The sequence below is a fragment of the Aphelocoma coerulescens genome, chromosome 1 (genome assembly GCF_041296385.1).
Source record: "Aphelocoma coerulescens isolate FSJ_1873_10779 chromosome 1, UR_Acoe_1.0, whole genome shotgun sequence".
Taxonomy (NCBI): Eukaryota; Metazoa; Chordata; class Aves; order Passeriformes; family Corvidae; genus Aphelocoma; species Aphelocoma coerulescens.
Window position 1 is genome coordinate 31,620,498 of NC_091013.1, and position 26,211 is coordinate 31,646,708.

The window sequence follows — 26,211 nt, forward strand, 5'->3', positions numbered from 1 at the left end:
AACTATTTATTTACATGCTTTTTCAGATATTCATGGCTCAATTGGCACGAAGACAGAAAATTAATCAGCTATAAAAGGCCAGCAATTAACCAGATATAAAAAGCACCTGCAAATGAAGCAAATCCACTTAATTCCTCTACGTTAAGTTGGTTTTGTTGGACTTTTTTTTTCAAGTGAGAACTAACACAATGAATTAAGCAAAGACCTCGCACTTTGCTAAAAATATCCCCAGATGCTTTAGCCATCAGTTCTGAGAAGTACAACATTATGAGAAAACATTACCTGAAGGACTCATGTCCTGGAGTGTCGATTATCAGCATGCCTGGAATTTTTATGTTCTCTCTGTCAAACTAACATTTCAAAATATTAGCCATCTTGTAGAGATCACACAAGAAAAAAAAAAAAAGAGCTGGCAACATTACTGACAGTCTGCACTTTAAAAATCCAGATACATATTTTAAGGCCAGCACCTTCTATAAACCTAATCAGTCACCAGTCATTTCAATATTAAAGAAATGATGCAGCACATTCCTCCAGGTATCAACTGGCCATAAGCTAAGCTAAAATCTGTAAGACAAGGCAGCCTACAGAAGAAAAAAAACATTTCAGGGTAGTGAGATGTACCATCCTTATCTTGATGATTTTCTCCTCTCCCCTAATTTTATGTATTTAGTAAGTTGAGTAAAATCTCGGAAAAAGCCGTTACTACACCAAGGCTGTTCAGCCAGCTGCTTCTGGAAGCAAAACAGGATATAGTATCCAAAACAAACAATACAGAACAGTTACTATTTGTGTAACATGATAAAATTCATCACCCAGGAATTTGCCAAATTTCAGCACATACAGCAAAGGGTAAGTTTTTAACAGAAAATATACTCAAGAGGTTTCAAGAGTCTTAAGGTTTCAAAAGTCTCAATTTGCAATCAAAATACTGACAAGTAAACAGTCTATGTACATATATGCACTGTCCAGAACATAGTAAACAGTACTTGCATATTTTTCTGAAGAAACGGCAATGCATTAACTGAAATTAACAAATGTATGAAAAATGAGACAACCTCCCCTTTGGTGAGGGAATGATAGGAATTAAAAAACAATCAACCCCAAAATAAGAGGGGCGGGGAAAAGTACATCTGTACATGTCAGGAAATCTCACAAGGCCTTTCTTAATCTACATTTCATATTTTTAAGATGCAGTTGGTGAAGTGTTGTAACTTACATTTTTCACCATCTTGGTTTGTTCATTAATAGCTTCAAGGGGAACATTAGTTGCACCAATCTGCTGAGTGATACCACCAGCTTCACTGTCCTGCACATGAGTGTGGCGGAGCTAATGACAAAAAAAAGACCAGAAATACTTACATATAAGAGCCTTAAGTTATGTCTGAGCACACTCTAATTCTTTCTGTCTTCAACCAAAAAAATATGTGCTTAAGCAAGAGGCACTGGCAGTGCTTTCACACTCCACACCTTACCTTATCTAAAATTTTGGTCTTGCCTGTGTCTACATGCCCCAGGACACAGATAACTGGTGCTCTGAGCTTTTCAGTGTTCATATTTTTGCTGTTTTCAGCTCGTCGCTTCTATGTAAAAGACACAAAAATTGGTAAGTATAAACCAAAAACCACAGCTCACCTCTTGACTTGATTACATTCATACAAACACAGAGTTAACTGCAGGACTTATACTTTCAAGGCAATTTAAGGTCTGTCAACCCTCTTTTGGTAAATCAAAAATTTTCAACAGTTAAATTTTTGGTTGGTTGGTTCTGGTTACAGTCTAGCAGGCTAAGTTGTTATAGCCACTAACATTGGCTTTGCTGACAGTGCATTCTGAAAAGCACCTTGGGTGAGGAAACCAAGAACATTAGTAGCCATGAAAGCACTGAACAGTTTAGACATATCTTTTAAAATTTGAAAATATTTATCTGTAAAAGATAAAAGCCTCTTTCTCCAGAAGGGATATAGAGCTCGAGGGCAACAACACTGAAATTACCATCTTTGTGGTCAAGTTACCTAAAAACAAATACTTTATCTTCAGACAAAACCAAGTATATTTTTTTTAATTAACATGATTTATGAACCTGCTTAAATATTAGCCCTGACACAGCCTCTATTTTGACAAATTTGACAAAATTAACTGAAAATTAATCTGTTTGTTATACAACACAAGAATCCAAGTGTATTGTAATACCTCAATTCTCCGTTTAGCTTTGTCATAAGCACGCTCCTCCTTAGTGCGGTCATCATCAGAGTCATACTCAGAATCAGAGCTAATTTCCTTGCTGGGCTTTTTTTCCATAGATTGTTTTCCAATAGCTTGGGAGTCTGCCTCTCTCTCATCTGAAGTCTTTTCATCCTCATCTTCACTGCCTTCACTATCTTCAGATTCTTCACTCTCTTCTTCCTCTTCCTCCTCCTCGTCATCCTCCTCCTCTTCCTCGTCCACTTCATTTTGTTCTTTGACTTCAATATGGACAGGTTTGCTCTCTGCTAAAAAAAAAAAATCTAAAGTAAAAATTCTCTATTAAGTTCACACTTGTGGGGGAGATGGCACGAGAAAGCAAAAGAGACTACTAGAGAAGAATGAAGACTGAGAGTAAGTTCTACAATAAGTGCTTGTCAAGACCATTTTTCAACTTCCAATGTTAAAAAAAAGTGTTTTATGTTCAGAGTTGCTGGCTTGTGTTTCAAATCCAGAAGCAAAGCAAGTTTGGGGTGGGGTGAAGAACAATATTATCAGCACACTTATGTTTAACATTATTTGCAAACATTCAGATGTTCTTTAAAGTCATGTGCACTTCATAAAGGAATAATGCACCAACACCTTTTTAATAAAGCCAAAATACTCCAGATCATTACTATATGGATTCTGTACTACTGATCAGGAATGCACATTTAATCAGATATAACAATCAGAACAAATGGTCTCTTATGCCTATAAAAGTCTCATCTTCAGGTTTTCTTTGACTGTTCAGAGAAGATTAATCATTTTTCATAGTAATTCTTCAATAAGCAGACAAAAGGAATTATCAAGAAGTAATTTTCTTTCTTTGAAAGCTTCCCATTTATAATCATCTGTAAAATCATAAGAGGCAAGCTGATGATCGCTTTAAAACCATGGATTCTCCTCCTTACAGCACTGCTGGCAGGCTCACTACTCCTAGGGATGAGTTACATTTCCTTGCTACTCTCAGAGTCCCTCATCTTAGTAATACACTAAACCTAATTCCCAGGAAGGTTCTTTTTCTGGATCCCATTGGCAGAGCTTTCAAATCCAAGCAGTAAGAAGTGCTATGTCCTCTCCAGGACAGTGGTACCAGACTAAAACAAACGCTCAAGAAGGTGAGCAGCCCTTAGAACTGAAAAGCACCAGAGGAACAGACCTGTGCTGGAATGAAATCCATTCTGCTGTATGTATCTGTATTATCAAGCACTACACTTGAAAGCACAGGTGTCAGAAGTATAGGCCTGAGCAAGTAAAAAGTATTTGATGAATAAATAGTCTTTGAGCATAAGAAACAATGAAGACATTATGGAAGCACTAAGTCCAGTAACAAACTCCTGCTCAGGATGGCTCACAGAAATACACTTTTCTCCACCACTGGAAAAAAATATCTGAGAAGTTATCCCTGCACTCTTGCACAGTTTTAAGCTCCCTATAAGCACTGTTGTTGAATGCAGACAGACTATGGCCTTTGGCACACGTGCACAGGAATACGGATGTTCTGGCAATTCCTTCCTTTCTTCCAAACCTGCCTCTCAAAGAAGCATATCATAGAATCACAGAATGGTTTTGGCTGAAAGGGACTTCAGAGACCAACTAGTTACAGCCCCCCTGCCAAGGGCAGGGACACCTTCCACTTAGACCAGGTTGCTCAAAGCCCCATCCAGCCTGGCCTGGAAAACTTCCAGGGATGGGGCATCCACAACCTCTCTGGACAACCTGTTCCAGTGCCTCACCACCCTCACTGTAAAGAATCTTTTCCTAATATCTAAACTAAACCTACTCTCAGTTTGAATCAATTTCCCCTTGTCCTGTCACTACATGGTCTTTCCTGTAAACTCCCTTCAGGTACTGGAAGGCCACAATTAGGTCACCCCAAAGCCTTCTCTATTCCAGGCTGAACAATCCCAATTCTCTCAGCCTTCCCTCGTAGAAGAGAACTTACTATAACACATGCACACTTAACCTTCACACCATTTTAGACCCCCACTTCTTTGAAAACTTCTCTCAGGGATACTCTCCTAGATGTTGCCAGATTCATATAATAAAAATACTATGGCTTTGGAACAATTACTAGAGAAATACAATACCAGGTAAAAGGTTTCCCTAAACTCCCAGAGGTGGTGAGAAGAGGATTTTTACTCCCATAAAAAAAACAACAACAAAAAATTACAACCTAATTATTTTAGATGGTAATTGCACATAAGAGTATTTCCAAAGGGTTGTCTTAAGCAGTATGTGTGTGACTTCTGAAAGCTCTGCTTTTGAGAAGAGATTCTTACATCTATTTATCATCAAACTTACCTTACAATTTATCTAACAGAGTAGAGAAAAAAATCTAAGTAAAATATTGTTTTCTATAGAAACAGAAAAGTCAGCCCAAAGCCTCTTAACTAGAAAAATCATACATTTGGTATCTACATGCCCACCTTTCTCTCCATCTTCATCACTAACCATAGCTTCCCAGTCATCCAGACCTGCATCTTCTGTTTCATCTTCTTCCTCCTTTTCTTCTGAAACTAAGAAACCCAACATAAAAGTTAAAAAAACAGTCAGTCCAGCAACGTACAACATTTTTAGATGCCCTTTTTTTTGACATACTGACAACTGCAATTTACAAGTTTGCTGTTACCATAATTCTATCTCCACATTCCATAAAAAGAAGATGCTGCATACTTAGAAATAATCTCCAATTCTCCACAAAAATCATGTAGTGCTAGCATCTTTGCCTAGACAAACTTTTGTGAAAGACACAGAAAACCAACTCATCTAGCTCCTGTCTGCATATCATGTCAGTGCCTGCATCATGCCTGCCACACAAACCTCTACAACAATCATGATCCTTGCAAGGAGTTGCCCAATTAACAGTCACCATGTGTAACAAAGTAACAGAGAAACAAGAATACGACTTAAAGTAGAATTGAAATTAGTGAGAAAATACAAATCGTCTACAAGAAGGACACCAGGTGCCTTAAAATAATTATTCCATGGATTCCAGAAGCATTAAACATATCCATTCAGAAGGAATTCAGTAAGATTTACTAAGAGACTGCAGCTCTTAGTAAGAGACAAACAGAAAAAGGCAAGCTTGCAACCCTCTCCAAAAGAAGCATTATACAATACATATTTGCTGCAGCACGCGCCATAAATTTCAGCTCTCTGAAATGAAGACTAAGTTCCACACTGCTAGAATATTAGCTAGGAACTAACATTCTGCTGATGAGCCCTTCTCTTATGGCAATGGAATGCCAATCATAAGATAAGCCAAGCTAGAATCACAGGACACATTCAGCTTTGTTTTCAAAAGCTGCACATTTTGTCAGTATTTGTCTGACTTAATGGTAAAAATTGAAACAGTCTCCTTGCTGAGGAAGAAGTCCAGTACAATGTGATTTTGATAAAGCAAGTACCATATGTAGGCAAAAATGAGGGTAACAATCACTTGCTGATAACTCAGTTTCACAAGCTAACACATATCCTCTGCATTCAGTACTTGTGAAAGCAAAATATCTGCAATAAAGAATACAAGCACTGTGAATGTTGCACTATCAATACTAGAAGCGGAATATTTCCTCCCTACCTCCACCTAACTGTTGACAAAACAGACTTGTAAAAGCAAATGAAAAGTCAGGGAAGTGAATAGGGCACAGAATATGCTTACTGGAGATAATTGACTAAGCCAATTAAATGCTGGAGTTCACCCTGAATAAGGGACCTTTATACACTCATTTTGAGGCTTCATGCCTTTTATTCCATAAAATTTCAGCAGTTCCTCCCTTAAAGAAAAAAAAAGGCAACTACCTCAAGAAAGGATGGCCATTTAGCCCCATCCAGCAAGGTATGATAACTATCATGCAGCACTGACACACATGCTTAAGCGTTTGAAATTTATTAGCATTACTACCAACCCGGCTCTACTGGAAGAGGAGTCTCTTCTTTCACTGGTGTTTCCAGTTCTACTGCATCTTCAGCTGGGGAAGTTACCTCCACACTTTCTGGAATTGCAAGACAGGAAGTTGGTTGCTACACACTTTCAAAGTGCAAACTGACTTACTCATACATACAGCTCCACTCCAGCTTATTTGGAAAACATTTGGCTTTCTAAGCAGTTGAATAGATTTATAAGATAGGTCAGTTATTGACATTAAAAACTCCTCACTTCCTTTAAAAGACAAGAGAAAATGGAGTAATACAAATGAACTACCCATACTTCCCCCACTGTTCCATTAAAAATACAAACAAACAAAAAAAATTTAAAAAAGAAAAAAAAATCACCAATACAATTCAGAGAAGCACCATTTCCAATTCTTTACACACACTCTATAAATGATAAGCAGCCACATAACTAATGTGAAATTAAAAAAAAAAAAAAACAAAAAACAAAACAAAACAAAACCTAGCTAAGTAAGAAATACATCTAAATTTTTTAAACTAAGGATTAGCCTTGAGAAGAGCCACAGTAATCCCCCCCAAGGAAACCACCAAAGTAAAAAAAATGTCCAACCTACATCTAACCAGTGCAATAAATTCTAAGGTTTCAAAAATGCAAGCTCTTTGAACTACTCTGAACAACCGGCACCCAGGAGCTCAGGAGCTGAAATCTGTTTTTATATACAAGAAAACAAATGAACAAACTGTCTCCAATTTAAAAGTACTACAACTAGGATCAATCCCTTTTCACCCTGGGACAAACTCAGACTTAATCATAAGTCATTATTACTTAAACTACTTTGTATTTGACCTACATATGCACATAAAGCATTCAATGTCACATTCATAAAAGGCCTTTACACTCTGTACATATCCAACATTTAGAAAATCTAAAGACACTATCCAGGTTAGGAAAAAATAACAGTCAAGTAGACTGTAAAACAAAGGATTAAGAGAGCAGCCTTCAAAACAACTTTAGGATCCTAATGCATCGACACTTGGATGTGAGGGCAGGGATATTAAAAAAAAAAAAACCCAGAGGCACCTTGAAGTGCAATTATCTTAAGATTAGTTGATTTATTTCAGAAATATTTCCAGAAATGTGACTAATCTATTAGGTCTCCCTATATGCAAACTACACCTTCTTTATTTTCTGGCTGCTGCTGCTTCTTTCTCTTTTTGTCTTCATATATTGGCCTCTTCTTTGGCACAGAGTCTTTGGATGGCACTTCAACACCTGCAAAACAAAACAAAAAAATTTTTAAAAAGAAAATCCAGGTAATTACTAAACTTTAGTTTAAGTAAGAACATGTCTTCCAAAACTGGAAGATGGAGGAAGAAAGAGTAGAAAGTAGGTTCAATGCATATTTTATCTTTTTTAAAAGTCTGAATTCAAAAGCTAGAAAATTTGAGTGAAGTATGGGTCTTCAGATACTCCTGACTGCTCTCAAAAAGAAGTCAGATAACTGGAAGAAGGGGATGGCAATGAAACAAAAAATAAACAGTAAATCAAATCAGATTCTACAACTGCAGGTTTAAAGTTATCACAGACCTACATAAAATGTCATGAACACATACCTCAGGTTTATCTTTAAGGTCTGCTATGCAAAAACTCACTTAAAACCTGTCTGCCAATGCTCCTAATTTCAGACAATTTGGAGTAGTTCAGAGTCACAACTCTTCTTAAATGCTTAAGGTTGTTCAGCAGATGGCATTTTCCCTTTTGCTCCATGTTGGGAGGTTCGTGGATTTTGTTTGTTTTGTTTGTTTGGGGGTTTGAGTTTTGGTTTGTTGTTGTTTTATTTTTTTTTTTTACTTTACAACACTGATGGTTTCAGGTATTAAAATAATGCCAGGTTCAATTCACCAGCTTCATCTTTGCCTCACCAGGAAGCAGGTGCTGTAATGTATGAAGGGATTCAATCAAAATAAGTTTCATGCAAAGACAAATTAAAAACTTAATTCCTGCTGCACATTAAAAATTTTCTCAGTTACTGAGTGACTTATATTGCAGATTTAACAAAAATCCAGTTGTAGGGGCACATAAATAGAAAGATTCTAATAGCTACAGCAACAACTGAGGAGAAATAGCCTTTGTGTATGTTTAAGAACTCCCAACATTTTACTAGCTACAGAGATTCCTACATTTATACATCCACCTACCAGTAAAGTGTCAGATAGTGTACTCAACAAAGACACTCAGCACTCACAAATTACTTTCTTTTTTTAGTCACAAACCAGACACCAAGAACAATTAGGACATTTTACTTACAATATATTGGACAAATTTGCTTCATTGCAATGGAGACAGATCATATTTCACAGAAAAAGTAGGAAAGCTCTTACATCTGCAAATCCCAGAGAAAAACACATCTTCTCCATGGACTTCCCCCATTGTTTTTGAAGTAAAACAATGCACTTGCCTAATTGAGCACATGAACTAATTCAACAAGATCCAGATCACTGGTCTTACAAGACCTTCAACACAGCCCATCTGCTTTTCCTGGCCTTTGGACTACACCACTTCTTTAAGTGCTTTTTCCTAAGTTCCACAACTAACATCTTTAAACTGAAAGTAGACTGTATTAAAAAGTTGTATATTTAAAGTGTAAGATGAAAATACAGACACTTAAACCTACTTCAAAAATAAAGGAGGAGGGAGAGTGCACACTGCCTTCCTTGACAACAGAGCACCTTTACATGGAATCACCCAGTAACCTCCCTCCTAGCTCCAGAGAAAAAAAAAATAAACACAGAGCAATAATGGATATGAAGTTTGGTTGGGTTTCTTGGTTTGGTTTTAATTATTATTAAACTTTACTGCTTACCCTGAGCTTGGAGTAGTTTAAGAGTAGCCTCTGCTCTGGCTCTGGCTTCTCGTTGAGTTTTTGTTAAAAGCTTTCCCTCCTTCTTCAAACGCTCCTTCCTCTCTTTTTCCTTCTGTTTCTTTCTTTCTTTCCTCTCTTGCTCTAATCGTTCCTAGAGAAAAAAAACATGCAGAAACTCTAAAGCATGCTTTACACAAAAGCTGCCCAAGTATATTCTTTTTACAAGAAACATACTAAGAATTAATTCACCAACTGCACCAGCAAGCAGACAGATTAAGGTTACCTCCTCTTTGCGTTTTGCTTCAAGTTCCTCCAGTCGTCTTATGCGTTCTTCCTCCTCTCTTTTTGCCCTTTCCTCCTCCTCTTTCATCTTAGCCAAGGCTTCTTGCATGGCTTTAACTGTGGCTTTACTGGGACCCTTCTTCTTCTCTTTCTCTTTTTCTTCTTTCTCACCCTTCTTTTTTTTCTTGTCTTTTTTCTTTTTGTCCCCCTCATTGTCATCAGCTACAGAAAGAACAGGCATACATTCAAAGATCCCAGAAATTTCAAAGATACTCTAAGTACAATTTATATTTCAAATATGATAAATAACATCAAATGAGGAATATTTTCTCTGGCTTCTACATAAACATTTCATAACGAAAACAATAAAACTGTCTCAAGTCATGGCCTGAAGTCTTAAAGTATCAGAGTAACGGGGAAGTGAAAAAATACTCTTGCTATACAGAACTGTAATCATATACTGTAATGAGAATTCATCACCTGGCTTGTTTTCCCATGTGCCTGAACAGACTACAGGCCAGAAAACACAGCCACCTGTGAGCCAACACAGAGGAGCAGACAAGGCTACCAAATATCCAGTATCCACAATTCAAAATAAACCAACAAACTATCCTCACTGCCTGGCACCTCTCTGGCCTTGTAAAAACTGTGGTATTTAAATTACAGTTTTAGAAACTATATTACAAACCTTCTGTTCCTGCAGGAGTCTCTCCTTTTTCCCTAGGGCCAGGGATTGCTGTAGCTTCAGGAGAAGCCTTCTCTTCAGCTTTTTTTAGAGATTCCTTTGGCTTTGCTGGTTCTTTACCACCTTCTAGTTCTTCCTTCTCTTTCTGTTTCCTCAATTTGGCTTTTTCTTCTTCACGTTTTTTTCTTTCACGTTCTTTTTTTTCTGCCTTCTTCTGAGCTGCTGTTTTTAATTTGAATGAAGGTTCTTCTTCATCATCCCCACTTTCAGCAGCAGGAGCAGACTTTGGCTTTTGGTTTTTCTTTTGTCGTTTTCTAGATTGGGAGACCTCATCTGATTCATCACCACTCTCACCTGTAGACACTCCTCCCCCACGCTCTTTGCTTTTCTTAATGTTACTTTCATCTTCTGACAAATCGTGTTTTTTATTTGACTTCTGAGTTTTCCCTTTGCTTTTCTTAAGCTGTGTCTCATGATCATCATCATCACTGCCAGAAAGCATGTCTTGTTTTGCTTTCTGAGTTTTTTTAGATTTTTTATCTTTATCTTCCACTTCCTCGCTGTCATAGTCATTTTCCAGACTGGTTTTTTTACTCTTTCCTTTCCTCTTTTTATCTTGTTTTGACAAGCTTTCTTCATTGTCATTTTCAACCTAGTAATTAAACAATTCAATAATCAGCCATGAAAAGTTACTTGCCCTCATGAGCTAAGAAGTAGCATTGAGATAAATCACGAAAAACCTCTCTTATTGAAGACAAAGTTTGAAAGCAATAACTATTCCTGCTGAGTGTACCATATTTCAGCCCACAATTAAGATTTATTCTGATTGGCTCTGAATAATTATCAGCATGAAGACATGGCTTTTTTCATGATTGACTTTAGTATGAAAATATGATCAAATATAACTAAAAGAACATGTTAGCTACATGTCTCACACTGGATCTCCAACTACACTGCAACACTAGAATTCCTCTGGGACAGAAGTGTCTCATAACTATTTCCTATTAAAAAGCCCACCTCCCTTTCAGTGTTCACCTTTCCTGTAGAGGGTTGCTCCCTGTCAACTTTCCCTCCTTGTGCCTCTATTGACAGCTCCTCCAGCTCCTTCAGGATATCATCTTCACTAGAATAAGAAAGAAGTTAGGGCATTTAAATAACTGAGTTTTTGGATAATGGAATAAGATCAGGCAGGTGGAAAAAACCCAAACTTACTCAAAATCTTGTTTCTTCTTCTCTTTTTTCTTTTTGCCTTTGGATTTCTGAGGCTCTTGATCCTTTGCAGCTCCTGCACCTTCTATCTCTGCAGCAAGGGCATCAATATCAATATCATCTTTTGCACTGAAATGAAGAAGGAAAGCAGGGTTATCACTAGTTCAAACGTTGAATTTACGTAAGTAGAAAGCATCTGAATAAAACAAATAAAAGTTTGAAAATGCAAAATCAATCACAAAACATATGCAATGCAGGAAAAAATACCCCACGTTTAACAAATGATTGTGCACTGTTACCTTATTCCACTCTGTAGGAAGTGAAGGAAAAACCTTCACACGTATCATCTGCATGAAGGGAGGTAGAACAATAAAACACATTAAGTTCTTGCAACACCGACTTTAAAAGTTGAGCTGTGCAATTTGATGTAACCTCCTGGAAGAATGTAACCAGACTGTTTGACTTTGTTCCTCCAAAAGATAAGTTGTTTGGCCCTTCAAATTACAGGTGTCATTGATAGCAAAGCAGCCACCACAATCAAAGTGTAAAAATGAAGCACAAACAGAAGAAATTTTGCAAATCACAGCCAGGGAATCCAACTAAGAGATATTTATCTGCTCCCTCAAACATGCTTTTGCAAACAAAAAAACGACTGTATTTTTATTAACCAAATAAGTGGAAGTTCTTTACAACTTCCGACTCACAATAACAGTTGCCTATGCTTTGCCATCAGACTGAAAATTTCATTATCTCTCAAGAAAAGAAGTCACACAGAAGAACAGAGTTCAGCTCCAAGCCAGACTTTAAAGCAGATCATGAAAAATACCAAGGAAGTTGGCAAGCAACCATTTGTACCACTTGCCTTAGTATTACCTCTCTGAGGCCTAAAGAAAGCCAAAAGAAGTTTTTGTCCAGACATTTTACCACCTGATCACATTGACAGTACAATTATAAGACAGGAGACTTACTTATTCCCTGCTTCACACTTAAAGCTTCAGTATTCAGATCAAAAGTGGTCTGATGCCACTTTTATCACAACTGGCAGTTTCAAAACCTGTTTAATCAACGGGCTGTTAATATTTAATTTAACTCTCTCTTAGATACCTGGGCAGAAAACTGTTGTTTTACAATGTCACTATCTCATTTATTAGCATCCACTCAGGACAAATCAGCCAAAGGCTGGCCCACCAAATACCCAAAATTGTATCCAGAAAATAAGAGAAATTAATTTCTTCCAGATTCAGGACTTTCAAGACATCAGCAAATTCTAAGCTATCAGAGCTTCAGTCTTGCCAATTTATAAACTCAGAAGTTGAACCTTAATAAAGAAAACCAAGTATTTAATTATTCAGTTACAGATTCTAAAATTCAGTAAGTCATAGTTGCAGCTCTCTTTGCAAAAAGGAAAGGGCTGGATTCTTTTGCAAGTGAATACTGAGACTCACAAACATTTTATCCCACATATTGGGAATATGCAAGTCACCAAATACTGTCTGTATGTGGCAACAGCACAACTAAGCAACAAAGTACTCCATTTATTTAAAGGCCAAGATTAATTATTTGTATTTTTAAGATCTTATATTTTCTTCTGGGTAGACTGAACAAACCAAATAAAAAGCAGCACAACAAAGTACCTCACTGTACAGCACCAGTATTGCCAGAGATACTCTTGGCCAGGAGAAAAAAAACACACCTAAAATATACTTAGTAACACTCCCTCATGTGCTGACTTGATTTGTAATACATTTGTCTAAAGAAATGTATCTCTCAAATAGTAAATGCAAGATCTCTACAGTAATTCTCACCTCCTTCAAGAGAAAATACACATTTTGGCTGTTCTCACCCTAAGACGATTTGATGTTTCAGCAATTTAAGAGCTGTTTTTATAAGCAGTTTAACTGGCTGTATACCAGGGGTAACAGCTGAAATAAAGATGCCATTCACTTCTACACCTAGAATTAAAGCCCTAATGTCAGGCTAACTACACTATATCTAGGCCTACACATAGGCCCTCAAACTTGTTTTTGCATTAATTGCTGAATATCAAGTTTATTAAGCACACTTGCTTACCTCCTTTTCCTCTAGGAGTTAACTGAGGAGACTGAGTCATATCCAAGCTTGAAATAGTTTGAAAACACCAAAATACCTGCTCTACTACTACTTCTTCCAAGCTCCCATTACCACAGGACCTTAATCCTATGGTTGTTTAGATACTAAAGCACCAGGCCTCTAAACAGCTCATATTTTACATGGATATTATCAAGGTTGACTTTTCACAATGCATTTTAGCAGAAAGTTATGTCCAAACATAAAACATATGGGTGTTTTGCAAAGATGTCTATGGTACCTCATGTTTTCCAGGGTACAGGCTTTAAGGGGGCAAGGGTTTATTTGCTGTTAAATCAACTCACTTCAAGTGAACTTTGAAGAAAACTTCTTTGGGGGGGGAGGGGGGAAATCTCAAACACTGAAAAAACTATTTGACAGACATTAAGCTTTAACACCCACAAACAAGGAGTTTGGGAATAATAATAAAGACTGTTCAGCTGTCACAATTGTGGCATCAATACAAAAACCTTTCCAAACTTGGCTTCCACTGCTTAGTTTCTGAAAAATTTTTCTGACCACAAAAAAAAAAAAAAAAAAAAAAACAAAAAAAAAAAACAAAAAAACCAAACCAAACAAAAGAACCCTTCTATATTTTCCACTACACTTCCATTTACTAAGAAGTGACAGAGCAAGCTTCAAATATTTGAGCCTCAATGAAATAAGAAGTAAAATTAAGGCTGCGTGCACTTATATATACAGCTACAACTCATAAGAACTGACAAGCAAGGATATTGGAAAGTCAAGAAATTCAAACACTGGCTTCCAGTACTACATATTTATTCCCATACTGACCTTGAATTTCTTTACCTTTTAAAACTCTAATAATATTCTACTAGGATTTCATAAGAAAGTTGAAAAGAAGATTAAGAAGATGCTCCCCCTAATCCTGGCGGATGATCTTATTCCGTCTTATAAGGAATCCACTACACTTAGATGCATAACAGGAGAGCTGCTTTCCTATGGGCTTTGTTAGATACACCATGGAACTTTTCCCTGTAAAGGTTTTTAAGCAGTCCCCCAACACACATTTCAGAAACCCAAGCACTCTTTCAGGAACCTCCTTCTCCAAGATGTCCATTCAGCCTTTACTAGGGTCCAACCCTAAGAGGGCCTGATACAGGAACCTGAAAGGACCAGAATGAGAATTACTGTAGAGGTCTTGCATTTACTATTTGAGAGATACATTTCTTTCAACAAATGTATTATAAATCAAAATGTTTTCAATTTTGACCTCAAACTGCTTGTGCATGAAGACTTTATAAACAGATTTCCCAGCCTCACTACCTTAGACCATTCAAGCTCATAATACTTTACATTAAAAAATAACCCCACATTTCCCCAACACAAGAGGCTCAAGGAGATATGGAAAGTGTTACAATGAAAACAAAGTGCTATTGCACTGCTGAGAAAGAGATACTTCCCTGATTTTCCTTTGTCTTTGTTTAGCAGGTGAAGCCTAAGCCACCCCTGTTATTCACATACTTTGATACCAGCCTCTATTTTTGCTGCTAGATAGAAAGAGTTTTGATATTGCTAAAGCAGCATTTCAATGCATTAAATTACAGCACGAATTAAATGCGTGTACTTCACTCAAACCTAAACAAGCAGTTTTCAAAAAAATGGCTGCAGACATTTTTCCATGAAGGCCTGTGCCTAAGATAGGGCAAAACTCTACAGTGAGGAAAGACACATCACATTCATTAAAGGAGAGTGCCGTAATCAATAACAAGTACACAGAGATCACTACATTTCAGATATCAAACAAAATAATTTTTCTTTAGAATTACATCACTAATCAAAAAGAAAAAGTGCTCAACATCTCCCCTACACAATTTCACTGCCTTTTGCCATTTAAGCAGGATTACAGTAATGTAAATCTTTAAAATAGCACATAGAAACATTTACACACTTTATACTGAAAAAATATTTACCTTAATGCCCTAGAAATTACATTAAGAAATCAACAGTTGCCCGAAAGGGTTTCTGTATGAGTTGTCTGCATAGACTAATGAAAACCCCTATTGCATGCAAAAAGCCACTTAAGGATGGATTCCTGAATATTCACTGTGTCACAAGTTAAATGCTGTGTCAACACAACATTCTGTACCAAACCAGGATCAAATATACCCAGACCATTTCAAGTAAGTGTTTCGAGATTTTTAAAACAGACATGGACAACAGAGGATGTTCAGTAACATCTCTCAAACAAACAAAGCATAAAACCAGGCCAATAAGAGAAAGTAATACCCAAAACACAACCTAAGTTGCTCATGTTACATGTTAATCAAAATCAACAACAAATAAAGCTACAAATCCAAATCCTGCCTATAAGAGAAAGTATGAAATTTCTTTCAGCATGAAGATTAAAACAGCTAGGAAATAAAAGAGCTGTCACCTACCACTGCTCAGTCAGATGTACAAAGACATCCAGTAGCTCTGCTATTTATAAGATCCCACACAGTTGCAAGCTATTGAGTCAGAAAAGTGAAAAAAAATCTTGTGACTGACAGATGCACAGTCTGTAGAAAAAAAAACCCTCTGCTGTGTTTCTCTTGCTATTACATCAAGGAGACAGTATTTAAGACTAGAAACACAGTTTAAAAACAAACAATCCAACCCATCAGCTATTACATCGCATCTACCCAAAAAATACTAAAAACACCTAAGGTGTTGGGCTGATTTTATTTGAGGAGGTGTTTGGTTTTTCTTAAACATGAGAAACAAGCACAGTTTTGGATCAAGTTCTTTTTCTGATGCAATGGCCTGCAACAGCCAGAACCTAGAAATTCCCTGTAGAAGCCATCTGGAGACCAGAGTTGACCCTAACACAAACTCTGATTTACAGATGCTGAAATTTATGTTAATCCTAGTTTCCACATTCTAGGGTTTACTTTAGTCTTTTACAGGCATGCTTTCCCATTTTGCTTAAAAAAACCCCTCGCATAGTGAAGTTCATGGTTTCTAATACTTGATCACAATTAGCAAGATATATTTTTAAATTCTGAAGTTTCACCATTTCTTTCAGTCTACAATATTACAGGCATTCATCAGTGCATCACTCACCAGAACAAAAGCTGTCATGCTCCAAATCAAGACTTAAACTTACAATTTGGAAATAACACCAAAAAAAAAAAAAAAAATCAATGCTCCCTAATAAAGTATGTCAGAACAGTAACAAGTACATTGTAACTATTTATCACTTTTCTTTTCCATGGAAGGTTAAAAACTTACTTAAAGTACTGACATAGTTAACATTCATCATTAAGGGATTTTCATAGTGTGAGCCCATCATACTAACGACTGCCTGCAATATAACCTCTGTAACACACAAATCTCAGCATGGAAATTTGAAATATTTCCTTGGCAGGAAAACAAAGCCAAATGCAGGAACACAGCTATTGAAATAAGAGTTAATAAGCTTTCATCATTTTACTTTGCTCAGTGAACTTCTGCAGCTAAAATGCATAATTGCCCTTCCTTGCCAAACAAGCTCCTCCAGCTTTCCGTGCTGGTTCTAGTGAAGGAAATCCAACTGACCAACAGCATTTCACAGACTCTCTAATAATAGACAAGCTCATTATATTGGCAAGACCACCAGCAAACATGCATGTTTTCCCCCTATGCTTTCTTAAGACCACACACAATTAGGACTTCCAGTACACTTGTTACAGTACCTACAACACATATTGCCAAACACTGAGGAAAAGCTTCATTATAAACAGGCACCATGCAGCTACGCGTGACAGAGATGGCATCCTGACTAGGCAGCAGTGAGATAAAGGGCAAAGAAAAACTACTAATCCATTCACGAACTGAAAGAGTGGAGCAATAGGATTATACAAAGGAGTTGAGTTGCCCTCATTCATATCAATTTGACTCTATTGAAATTAGGTAAATGAAACTGCAAAAATTAAATTGAAGAATTCAGCGTAAAATGAGACAAGCCCTAAAGTACTGGAAATCCAACTTCCAGCTTTGAAAACAAAGTCAACAGGATAACACTGTCCTGCTGAAACCAAAACTAAAGTGTACACACAAACTAAAAGATTACAAGCACTTTTTGATCCATTGCACTGAGCGACAAAAACACGATTACTTATGTTTGCTTTCATCTCACAGTTAACACACTAACTCAAATCATGCTAAAAATCTTTTACTTAGGATTGGTTTTAAGCTGTCCTGTAAAGGTGAAGTTGAAACATAAGAAAATACTGTACAATTAAAAACAGACCGAAACAAAGAAACCAAACTTTGATGTGCAAGGGGCAGAAGAGTCAGCAAGTTAACACAGCATGAAAGTTTCATCACTGCTGTGAACTCACTGCCCACACTCCTGCATAATCAGAAGGCTCGTTTTTGCTGAGGCAGTCTTGAGATATTTCATCAGTTACATGACACCAGCTCTTCTAACCACCTTCAAAGGAACATCACTGTCATTAAGTAATTTTCTTTTGCTTAGGGAAAAAAAAAAAAAAAAAGTTCTTGACCTTCAAAAAGACTGAAGAGAAGCTGAACCATCTGTTTCCATGTGTTTGGTTTTGCAGTAGTTTTAGACCAAGTAAAACTAATACTTTTAGACAGATCTTTACCATTATCTCCCTAGAACACCTTACCCATCCTACATGTATGTGAGCTGTAAGGCCAGTAATAAGGATGCATTTCTAAATACAAGATTATCCAAAACCAGCAAGTTACCAGTGCTGAATGACATACTTGTAGTTGTTTTCACCTGTAGTATTAAGATTGCTTGAAAGACAGAATGCCAGTTCAAGTTCTTCTAGAGCAACTGGTTTAAACTGTGCCAAAACACAAGCCACTTTGGAAGTGATTATTTAGTTGTTCAAAACCCCGCATCACCAACTTGTTCTTTAAGTGGGTTATGAAATGAAAAATGCAAGCATCTGCTGGCTCAGCAAGGCTATTCAAAACATGAAAACAAAACCCTGGCCTTTTTCTCATTTTGGCCTATCAAAGTATATCAACACTACAGCTTCTTTTTTGTTGTTTTTAACTCCACTGAAAACATTTAACTTACATATGACTGAGACAGTTTGAAATTCAGGAAAGAATGAACTGTGCTTCTTCCTCAGCCCAGAAAGTGAAGGAGTGTCCATGTGAGCACCAGCTACACAACCCACCACTGTTGCTGAGAGTGCTTAAAGAATAATAATAAAAATCACAACCCCAGAAACAGGGCACCTTCCTCTTGCCTTTTCCTCAAGCTATGGTGTAGGGGAGGGGAGAATTTACTTCCTTGCCCATTCCCAGCCACACTTTCCCCTCTCATCAGCTCAGGCAATCCTGTGGCCACAAGTTCTTGCAGAGAACCCTTTTTGGGCAGCAGATCAAAACACACGCCTGATTAGTACTGTGGGCCCATAAGCACTGAATGCACTGCAATGGAAGCAGGTACAGCTGGCAGCTGGGGACAGTAAGAGTGACACCACAGGGTTTGAAACGTTCAACAGCTCAACTGCATTGAGTTTTATGTAGAACTACACCTTTGTGATTTTTCATAGGTGAAGGAAGCTGGTGAAGCTACCTAATTACATGAGAGAGCAAGGAAGTAAAATCTGACTAAAAGGGTAATTGCTTTTCATTCAGGCTCCCAAGACAATGATTCCATTATTAATATTAAAGAGTCATGCCTTCTCTTTCAAGTTTGGCTGGGGAAAAAGAGTGGCATAACTATCAACTAAGCAAAACCTTCTGAAAAAAAAGATAGAGAACTACAACTTTAACCCAAACAGATTCTAGAAAAATAAGCAGCCTCCTTTATATAACCCAGATTAATTAAAAAAACAAAAACCAGAACAAACAAAAACCCAAACAAAAACAAACAAACAAAAAGAAAAACCAAACCAACAATCAACCAGAAAAGAAGAAAAAAGGAAAGCAGCACCAAAGGAAAAAAAAAAAACAAAAACCACACCACAACCTAAAATTCCCATTTAAACAAAGACGCAGCAAAACTTCAAGATAAAAAGCTTCTGTTGTGGGCAGTAGCTGGCAACATGGCTCTCCGGAATAAAGCAGCTCTTCAAGGTTCAGTTTATGTGTTTACATCTCAAGAGAATAAGATGACTAAAAGCATGGAATAAGTAACACTAAGTAAAAAACTAGCATTCAGTCTTCCCTGAAGAAGTTCTTTTGGGTTTGTTTTTTTTTTTAAGAAAAGTGCAAAGATAACAGAAACTACCACCAAGTTCAGTGTTTCACAACTTCCACATCCTATACATCTCACTGTATAAAATCGAAATACATCACAAAAACACCACATCACAACTACACTTTACATTGCCAATAATCCTGAAGAGCAAACAATGCCCACCTACATTAACTATAATTAAAACCAATACTTCATCTTACAGCATGTATTTAAAGAAACATATTTCAGTGTTAAGATGTAGATTCATGTTTAACATTTCAGAACTATTGTAAAAAAAAAGAAAAGAAGAAAACCCGAACCGACACACAGGAAGAATAGGTCATTGATGCTGCAAACACCAGGATCATCAAAAGACTTCTGTAATGCACCAACTGCTTTCAGGCCAGAACACCCACCAGATCGTACTGCACTTTTTCAGCCAAGTTTAATGACTGAATTATGTGCACACATAATTTGTGTGCAGAAAAATTAATTCCTCTACCAGTCTTAGGGGACCATTTTTGTGAACAAGTCAGAGGGAAGAGGAAAAGGAATGTTATGCAAGCATTAAGAGTTAGTAAATTGGAGGCTGTGTCCAGAACTGCAACCTTCACTCCTACGCAGCATCTAAGTGATGAACAGCACAGACCAAATGTACAGCGATGCATGGAGTCAGAAAAACATGACACCACAAATGCAATTAAAACCAGCAAAGGTTTGTAGAGCTTGTCTGGATTGATGTTATGAGTGCCAACAACAACAGCAAACTTCAACTTGCCATACACCTCTATTCTGAGCAAGGCCTTCCAGAAGTCTTCAGAGACCTGAAACAACAGATTCTGCAATTCCTGACAGCTTGCAATGTACTGTTTTCATACTTTTCATAAACATTAATTATATAGGAGATTTAGATGCCCCTATGAAGATAATGAAAAGAATAAAGATTTCCACAAGAAAAGCTGCTTCTTACAATCTCCTTAATGTAGTGCAGTGTTTTTTGGTTTATGCTGCCCTTACCACAGATATTTCAAGATCCTTATAGACTTTTTACAATGATGCTTTGGTTTAAAATAAAATCCAACAAGTAAATATAGTTTTCTTATAAATATGAAATGCCTATGTTAAAAACTATAGGTTTGGGGGGAACTGAAATATACATTTGCATACAACAGGACAATAAGTTTTGTAATGGCGAAGTTATTTTGCATTATTTTACTCCATCTTTCAGTACAAAATCTTCCATCTTCCAGATGAAATTGGCAAAACAGGGATTTCAAGGGTTTATTGGCTGTTCTCCTTGATGGAGCTGAAGAAAGCTTTGCTTGTGGAAATATTTTTGAGAAGCAGATAACTTACAATGACACTCTGGTGTACAGAACGCTTCCAACTATGTTCTAGCCTTCACAGAACTTCCCTACACAACATTGAGAAGATTTTACTTAACACATTTATAGAAAAGGAACCAAACAGACTGACTAGCAGACAATACCAGGGATTTAATTTGTAGAACAGAAAGCAATACACAGCATCAGTAAGAGAGACCACTGTAAATCTTATTTTAGTAGCAGTGTTCACTCTTGGCTGCAGAATCACAGCAGTACCTGTAACTTCTAAAGCAATAAGCATGAATGATCAGAGTGGAATGCCTAGGCAACAGGTCACATTATTAAAGGGCAGAAAAATAAATACACCTAAATACTACCTACTGGAAGCTAAGGAAAACTATTAAGAGAAAAGGAAGATGACTTAAAGCTAGGAGACGAGGAAAAACACACTAAAAGCTAACACAATCAAAGGGGAAAGACCCATATTCTAGACAACCAATAATCTGTAACAGAGTACATAGCACACTCACTAGGAAACCTACAGCAGCAATTTGAGGCTAAGATTCAAAGCAGAGTTCCGTAGTTCATAACAGCCTTTCTTCACACACATTAAAAAAATATCCTAACTAAATTCCAAAGAAAGGATAGGACCTTGACATACCTTCTGCTGTTACAACCATATCAAAGTACAAAAGCATAACACCACTCCCAGAAGGAGCTAGACTGTACATCAGAACACCTGCTCTTCAATTAGGAAAGCTTGAAAACTCAGATACCTCATATTTTTATTGAAATATTGGCTATGAAGTTTCATTGGAAAGTGAGTGATCACCACAAACACAAAAATTTCAAAGAGGAAACAATTAAAGCAACTTCCCTATGGTTTAGGAGCTATTTTGACCCAAGACACTCTCTACCTTTACAAAGCATCTAACACACCACAAAGGGGCCATATATCTGACCATTCTAGATAAACATGTTCTTCACTGGCAGATGCACAGCAATCAAGCAGCAAGAGTCACTTACAGAGTTCCAGAGCAGCGTAACAGAGGTGCTGGTATAGTATGAACAGATTTGTAGTGTTCAGGTAGCAATCTGTATTCATAACAGTCTACAGTCTTGCATTTTCGTTCTTTTCCTCCTCACTACAGCTATCATCTCACTCAGGGTCTTGTTATAGAAACAGGGTATAAGTACATAGGGACAAAATTCATCCTCACCCTCATTTCCCAGCACACTTCCCAGACATACATTAATACCCATCGGTATGACCGCTACCGTACTCAGAGGAAACAGGGGAGGAGGAAACTTCTGCTACAGAAGCCAAAGCTATGGGGATGAGGGGAGAAGAGTAAAGATTACTTGTACCTTACATAATTTGTCTCAGTGTGTCAAGCAGAAAAATCTCCTTCCTGTCACCACATCAATTCCTAAACAAATATTCACAGCACAAACATAACCACCTGCATCTTCCCACATGCTTCCTCTGCACTACTAGTTGTGCCCATAAGCTGCCACATGCTTTCGGTGCTGCAGCCAAAAAGGATATAAGGGATTGTACCTGTAACATAACTGTTGGGAAAGAAGAGAGGAAAAGGAGGAAATAAATAGCACAGCACTATATGGCACAGAACTGAAGATGAAGCAAGCAAACCCAACTGGAAGCCTTTGATTACACAGTGCCATTCCTCTCTCACTTTACCAGAAATGGAAGGGAGACTGATGGAGGATTCTGGAACTCCAAATTCAAGCCACAGATGCAAACATGTAATGCATCCTCTCTCTCAGGAGAACTTGACATTCACAAGGATGTCACCTAGAACCAAGACCACCAGAAAAAAAAAAAAAAAACCAACAAAACAGAAGTTACCTCTGCAGGTAACACCTATTCCAAAACACCACTGGCCTTCCAGGTCCATCCTCACTTCCATGCCTCAAACTCCCTGCTATAAAACACACCTGTCTAACCACCCTGTCCCCCTTTCTCAAACACATGCCTGTTTGTATTCTTCCATATCGTCCCTCTCACTGCCATACAACTGTGTAGCCCTGTGACAGTACTGTCCCTGCTAGGAGCAACTCCTAAGCTCAGTACCACATTTGCAAGACCTCGGGACTAAAGCCTGTCAAGGCTTACTTTGGCTGAACTTCTGACCTGCCTGCAACTGTTCCTTGATTTAGCTGTGACAGCAATTTCTCTAACTAACCAGGTGCCTATGCCTAATTGATTCTACTTGTGTTTACCTGGGCATGCTGCAACCATAGTTTCATGCAGAATCAGTGACAAACAGTCACTGCACAGCATGACATATTCACAACTCCACGACAATAATGTAGAGAAATACAGGCCTGGTATGGGAGGAGCAGCCTTGAGAAGGGAAGAGACAGGACACAGCAGAGCACAGGCATGGGATAAACAGAGATGGCTTCTACAGACTCGGCACAGGACACCCCACAACTGGAGAGACGCTGGCTAAAAGAAACGCAGACCTGAACAAAATCGGTTTTAGGGGTAACAAACAAGAAAGAAATAGTCTTTAATACACAGTCCCTTTCACTTATTTGGATGTACTGTGGAGCTAGCCAATAGAGGTAGCTAACCACAGAGCTTCATGCAATAATCAGTGAAGAGCAAAGTCACATTAGCAAGCATATAAAAATGATCTCAAGTGGATCCTAGAGAGAGGAAGATGAAACCACAGCCATGAGCAATCACACGCTTCCGGTGAAGGACACCTGATGCTGACAGCTCTCTGCAGCAGCTCACCACCACCACTATGAAACCACTGACCTTAGGACTTGGCAGCAGGGAGCACAACTACTGTAACAGCACTGTTGTTTTTTCTTTTTGCAACATTTAAATCTGAAGTAATAATCATTAGGCTCTCAAGATTTCAACTATTCTAACAAGAAATTCTTGGCCTTTCCTTTAAGGTATGCTTCCATTTTTAGACACAAACGACATTTTGTGTGTAGCACCCAGAGAGGCCTATGCTCAGTAATTTACACAGAGAAATATGCACAGGGAAACACAGAGAACGAAGTATCCAGCAGGCACCAAGACTCTCAAAGTGTTCCCTACACACCAGCCGCCATCCCTGAAAGGGCCCCGAGAAGCAGAGTTTCAGTACCCGAAGGCTTTTCCACACATCTGGCATCTACCACACTGCATACAAAGACGAGCACTAGGTCTCCTTTCCTTTAGAGCACAAGCATCCAACCCTTCCCTCCTCTTTCTCAAGTCACACTCAACTCACCTCCTTGCCAGAGATTCTCCCAAGATGTTCCTGTGAAATACAGCCCGCGAAACAAGTCAATAACACCAGACATTAAAAAGCGACACACATGGCATGGCAACAGGCATCAGGAAGAACGGTCAGATGACGAAAATACCTCACTGAGAAAACATTCATTACCCAGAAAGGACCGGAGAAACTGAAACAGTTTATACCCTAACCTGATACAAAGTATCAGACTTAAGCAAGCATCAATACATACCTAAATACTAAGAAGTTCGTAGAGATGAAATATTTTGTGAAACAGCTGTCATAGGGAGAACTTCCAGAGGAGAAATACTTAATGGCTCAAGGAAAAAACGTTGTAGTTTCTAGTTCATACACGCTTCAAGACATCAGTTTTCATTTAACTACCTGTCACTATTAAAAACTAAAAACACTCTCTAGACTGACTGTTTCTTTGTACTATTACTTAAAGTGATAAGTAAAAACACATTCTCTCCTGCTAGTGCATATATACACACTGTCATTCGGTCAGCATTCCATATGGTTAACACAGCTGCCTTTATAGGAAACTCTTACACACAAAAAAGTTCACAGATGAGGCATTGTCCACGACGATATGAACATAACGACAGAGGCGACTCTCTTAACCTCCAACCACTAAAATATCCAGCATCTACATTTATTAAACAAGCATACGAAACATGTAGGTATCAGTACCACAGCACGACCTACAGCACCAATACCCAGTAAGAGATAAAAAATAACTAAGAAACCCACATTTGAATCACTTCAATTGCACTAAGCAGCTATTTTTCAGCTGGAAATCAAGCCGCCTGCCCCTTCACGGACAAACACACGCACGGCCGGGCCGAGCCAGGCCTGGCGCGCCCCGCCTGCGATGAGGCCGCGAGCCCCGGCCGGGCCCGGCGCCTGACTCAGCGCCGTATGGGCCGTGTCACGCCGCCGCGGGCAGCCCGGCGAGGGGGTCCCTGCGGCGGGACAGGGGAACGAGAGGGGGTTTCCCTGTAACCCTCACCTCTCCTCGCTCCGGTTCTTCTGCTTCTTGCCCATGGCGGCGGCACCGGCGCGCACGACCCCTCAACGCTGACCGCGCGCCGCCCCGCGCACCGCCCCGCGCATATGGCACCGCCGCGCGCCGCGCACGCGCCCGCCCCGCCCCCGGCCCGGCCCCGCCCCCGGCCCGGCCCCGCCCCGCCCGCTCCCGGCCGCGCCGCGGGCCTCCGCGCGCCAGCGCCCCCCGCCGGCCGGAGGGGGAACGGGCCCAGCGCCGGCTGCTCTCGAGCGCTCCAGCCATCGACCGGCTTTGTGAAACCGGCTTTGTTCGCCTCAGTTTGGGACTCGGGCAGCCCCCGGAAAATGTCTAAATTATGCCTCCAGTCTGTAGTTTCCCTCCAGCCCTCCTGCCTTCCCAGGGGTCCCAGGACTTGCCGGCAGCATTGTGGCCTGTTTGGCCATGAAACCTGCCTGATAGTCAAAATAAGTACCTTTGAAAAGGTTTTACCTGGAGGCAAATGGGACAGCTAAGTCAAAGTGGGGGAATGGAGAAGCTAAGGGGGAAGCTTTTAGGGAGAAGGGCAGCAGTACAGTAACCAGGAAGAATTCCTGTGTGGGACATGCCCAGGACACCTCCTGGGTGCACAAGGCACACCCCCCCAGTCCTTCACGGGGCTCTGCTGGTCCGTCATCCCCAGCATTTCCCCGCATTGTAGGCGAAGTGTAACCAGAAGTGTACCATCTACCCTGAGCTTGACTGACTGGCCTTCTCCCTAATAGGGGGTCCGAGGAGGCAGCACTGGGTTTATGGCAATGAGCAAATGCAGCTCCGGGAATGAGAGACGTTCCCTGGCAGGGAATTTGTCTGCGAGGCAGCAACATTAAGTACAGTAATTCCTTCCCCTTTGCCAGATTTTCTCAGTGTACAAAGCTTTCCCTCCCACTCCTCTCCAAAGAGCCTTGAGAGCACACACGGTGCTGCACCCTCTCCCAGGAGAGCCCGGCTCCTGCTGCTGCGGGGCAGGAGGAGGGTGGCCGGCGTTCACAGAGACAGCGTGGAAGCCAGGCAGCAAACACCAGGTACTCGGGCAGAGGGGGTCTCAGGTGCAACCCCACCTTCTTATGGCCGTGTTCCTCAGGAGCAAAGCAAGATGGAGCAGAAACAACAACGCTCACAGGGAGCACAGACATAATTTTATTTATTTATTTAATG

At 39.2% G+C, this 26,211-nt stretch overlaps 1 protein-coding gene across 2 annotated transcripts in view; it reads right to left on the reverse strand.

The window, feature by feature from the left end:
* The window catches only part of EIF5B (eukaryotic translation initiation factor 5B), a 37,011-nt gene extending 11,865 nt beyond the window's left edge, over positions 1 to 25,146 (reverse strand). Inside the window, exons 1-13 of one of the 2 annotated variants that reach the window (XM_069005888.1) lie at positions 25,021 to 25,146; positions 11,164 to 11,289; positions 10,987 to 11,074; positions 9,955 to 10,603; positions 9,268 to 9,488; positions 8,985 to 9,135; positions 7,298 to 7,393; positions 6,135 to 6,221; positions 4,656 to 4,745; positions 2,194 to 2,489; positions 1,476 to 1,583; positions 1,220 to 1,330; positions 283 to 350 (exon numbers count right to left, since the gene is read on the reverse strand). In XM_069005888.1, coding sequence (XP_068861989.1) covers positions 283 to 350; positions 1,220 to 1,330; positions 1,476 to 1,583; positions 2,194 to 2,489; positions 4,656 to 4,745; positions 6,135 to 6,221; positions 7,298 to 7,393; positions 8,985 to 9,135; positions 9,268 to 9,488; positions 9,955 to 10,603; positions 10,987 to 11,074; positions 11,164 to 11,289; positions 25,021 to 25,055 — 2,126 coding nt within the window. In that variant the 5' untranslated portion in view covers positions 25,056 to 25,146. Of the gene's footprint in view, positions 1 to 282; positions 351 to 1,219; positions 1,331 to 1,475; positions 1,584 to 2,193; positions 2,493 to 4,655; positions 4,746 to 6,134; positions 6,222 to 7,297; positions 7,394 to 8,984; positions 9,136 to 9,267; positions 9,489 to 9,954; positions 10,604 to 10,986; positions 11,075 to 11,163; positions 11,290 to 25,020 lie in introns of both variants that reach the window. The other variant, XM_069005883.1, reaches the window with a different exon arrangement.
* Positions 25,147 to 26,211: the final 1,065 nt, after the last annotated feature.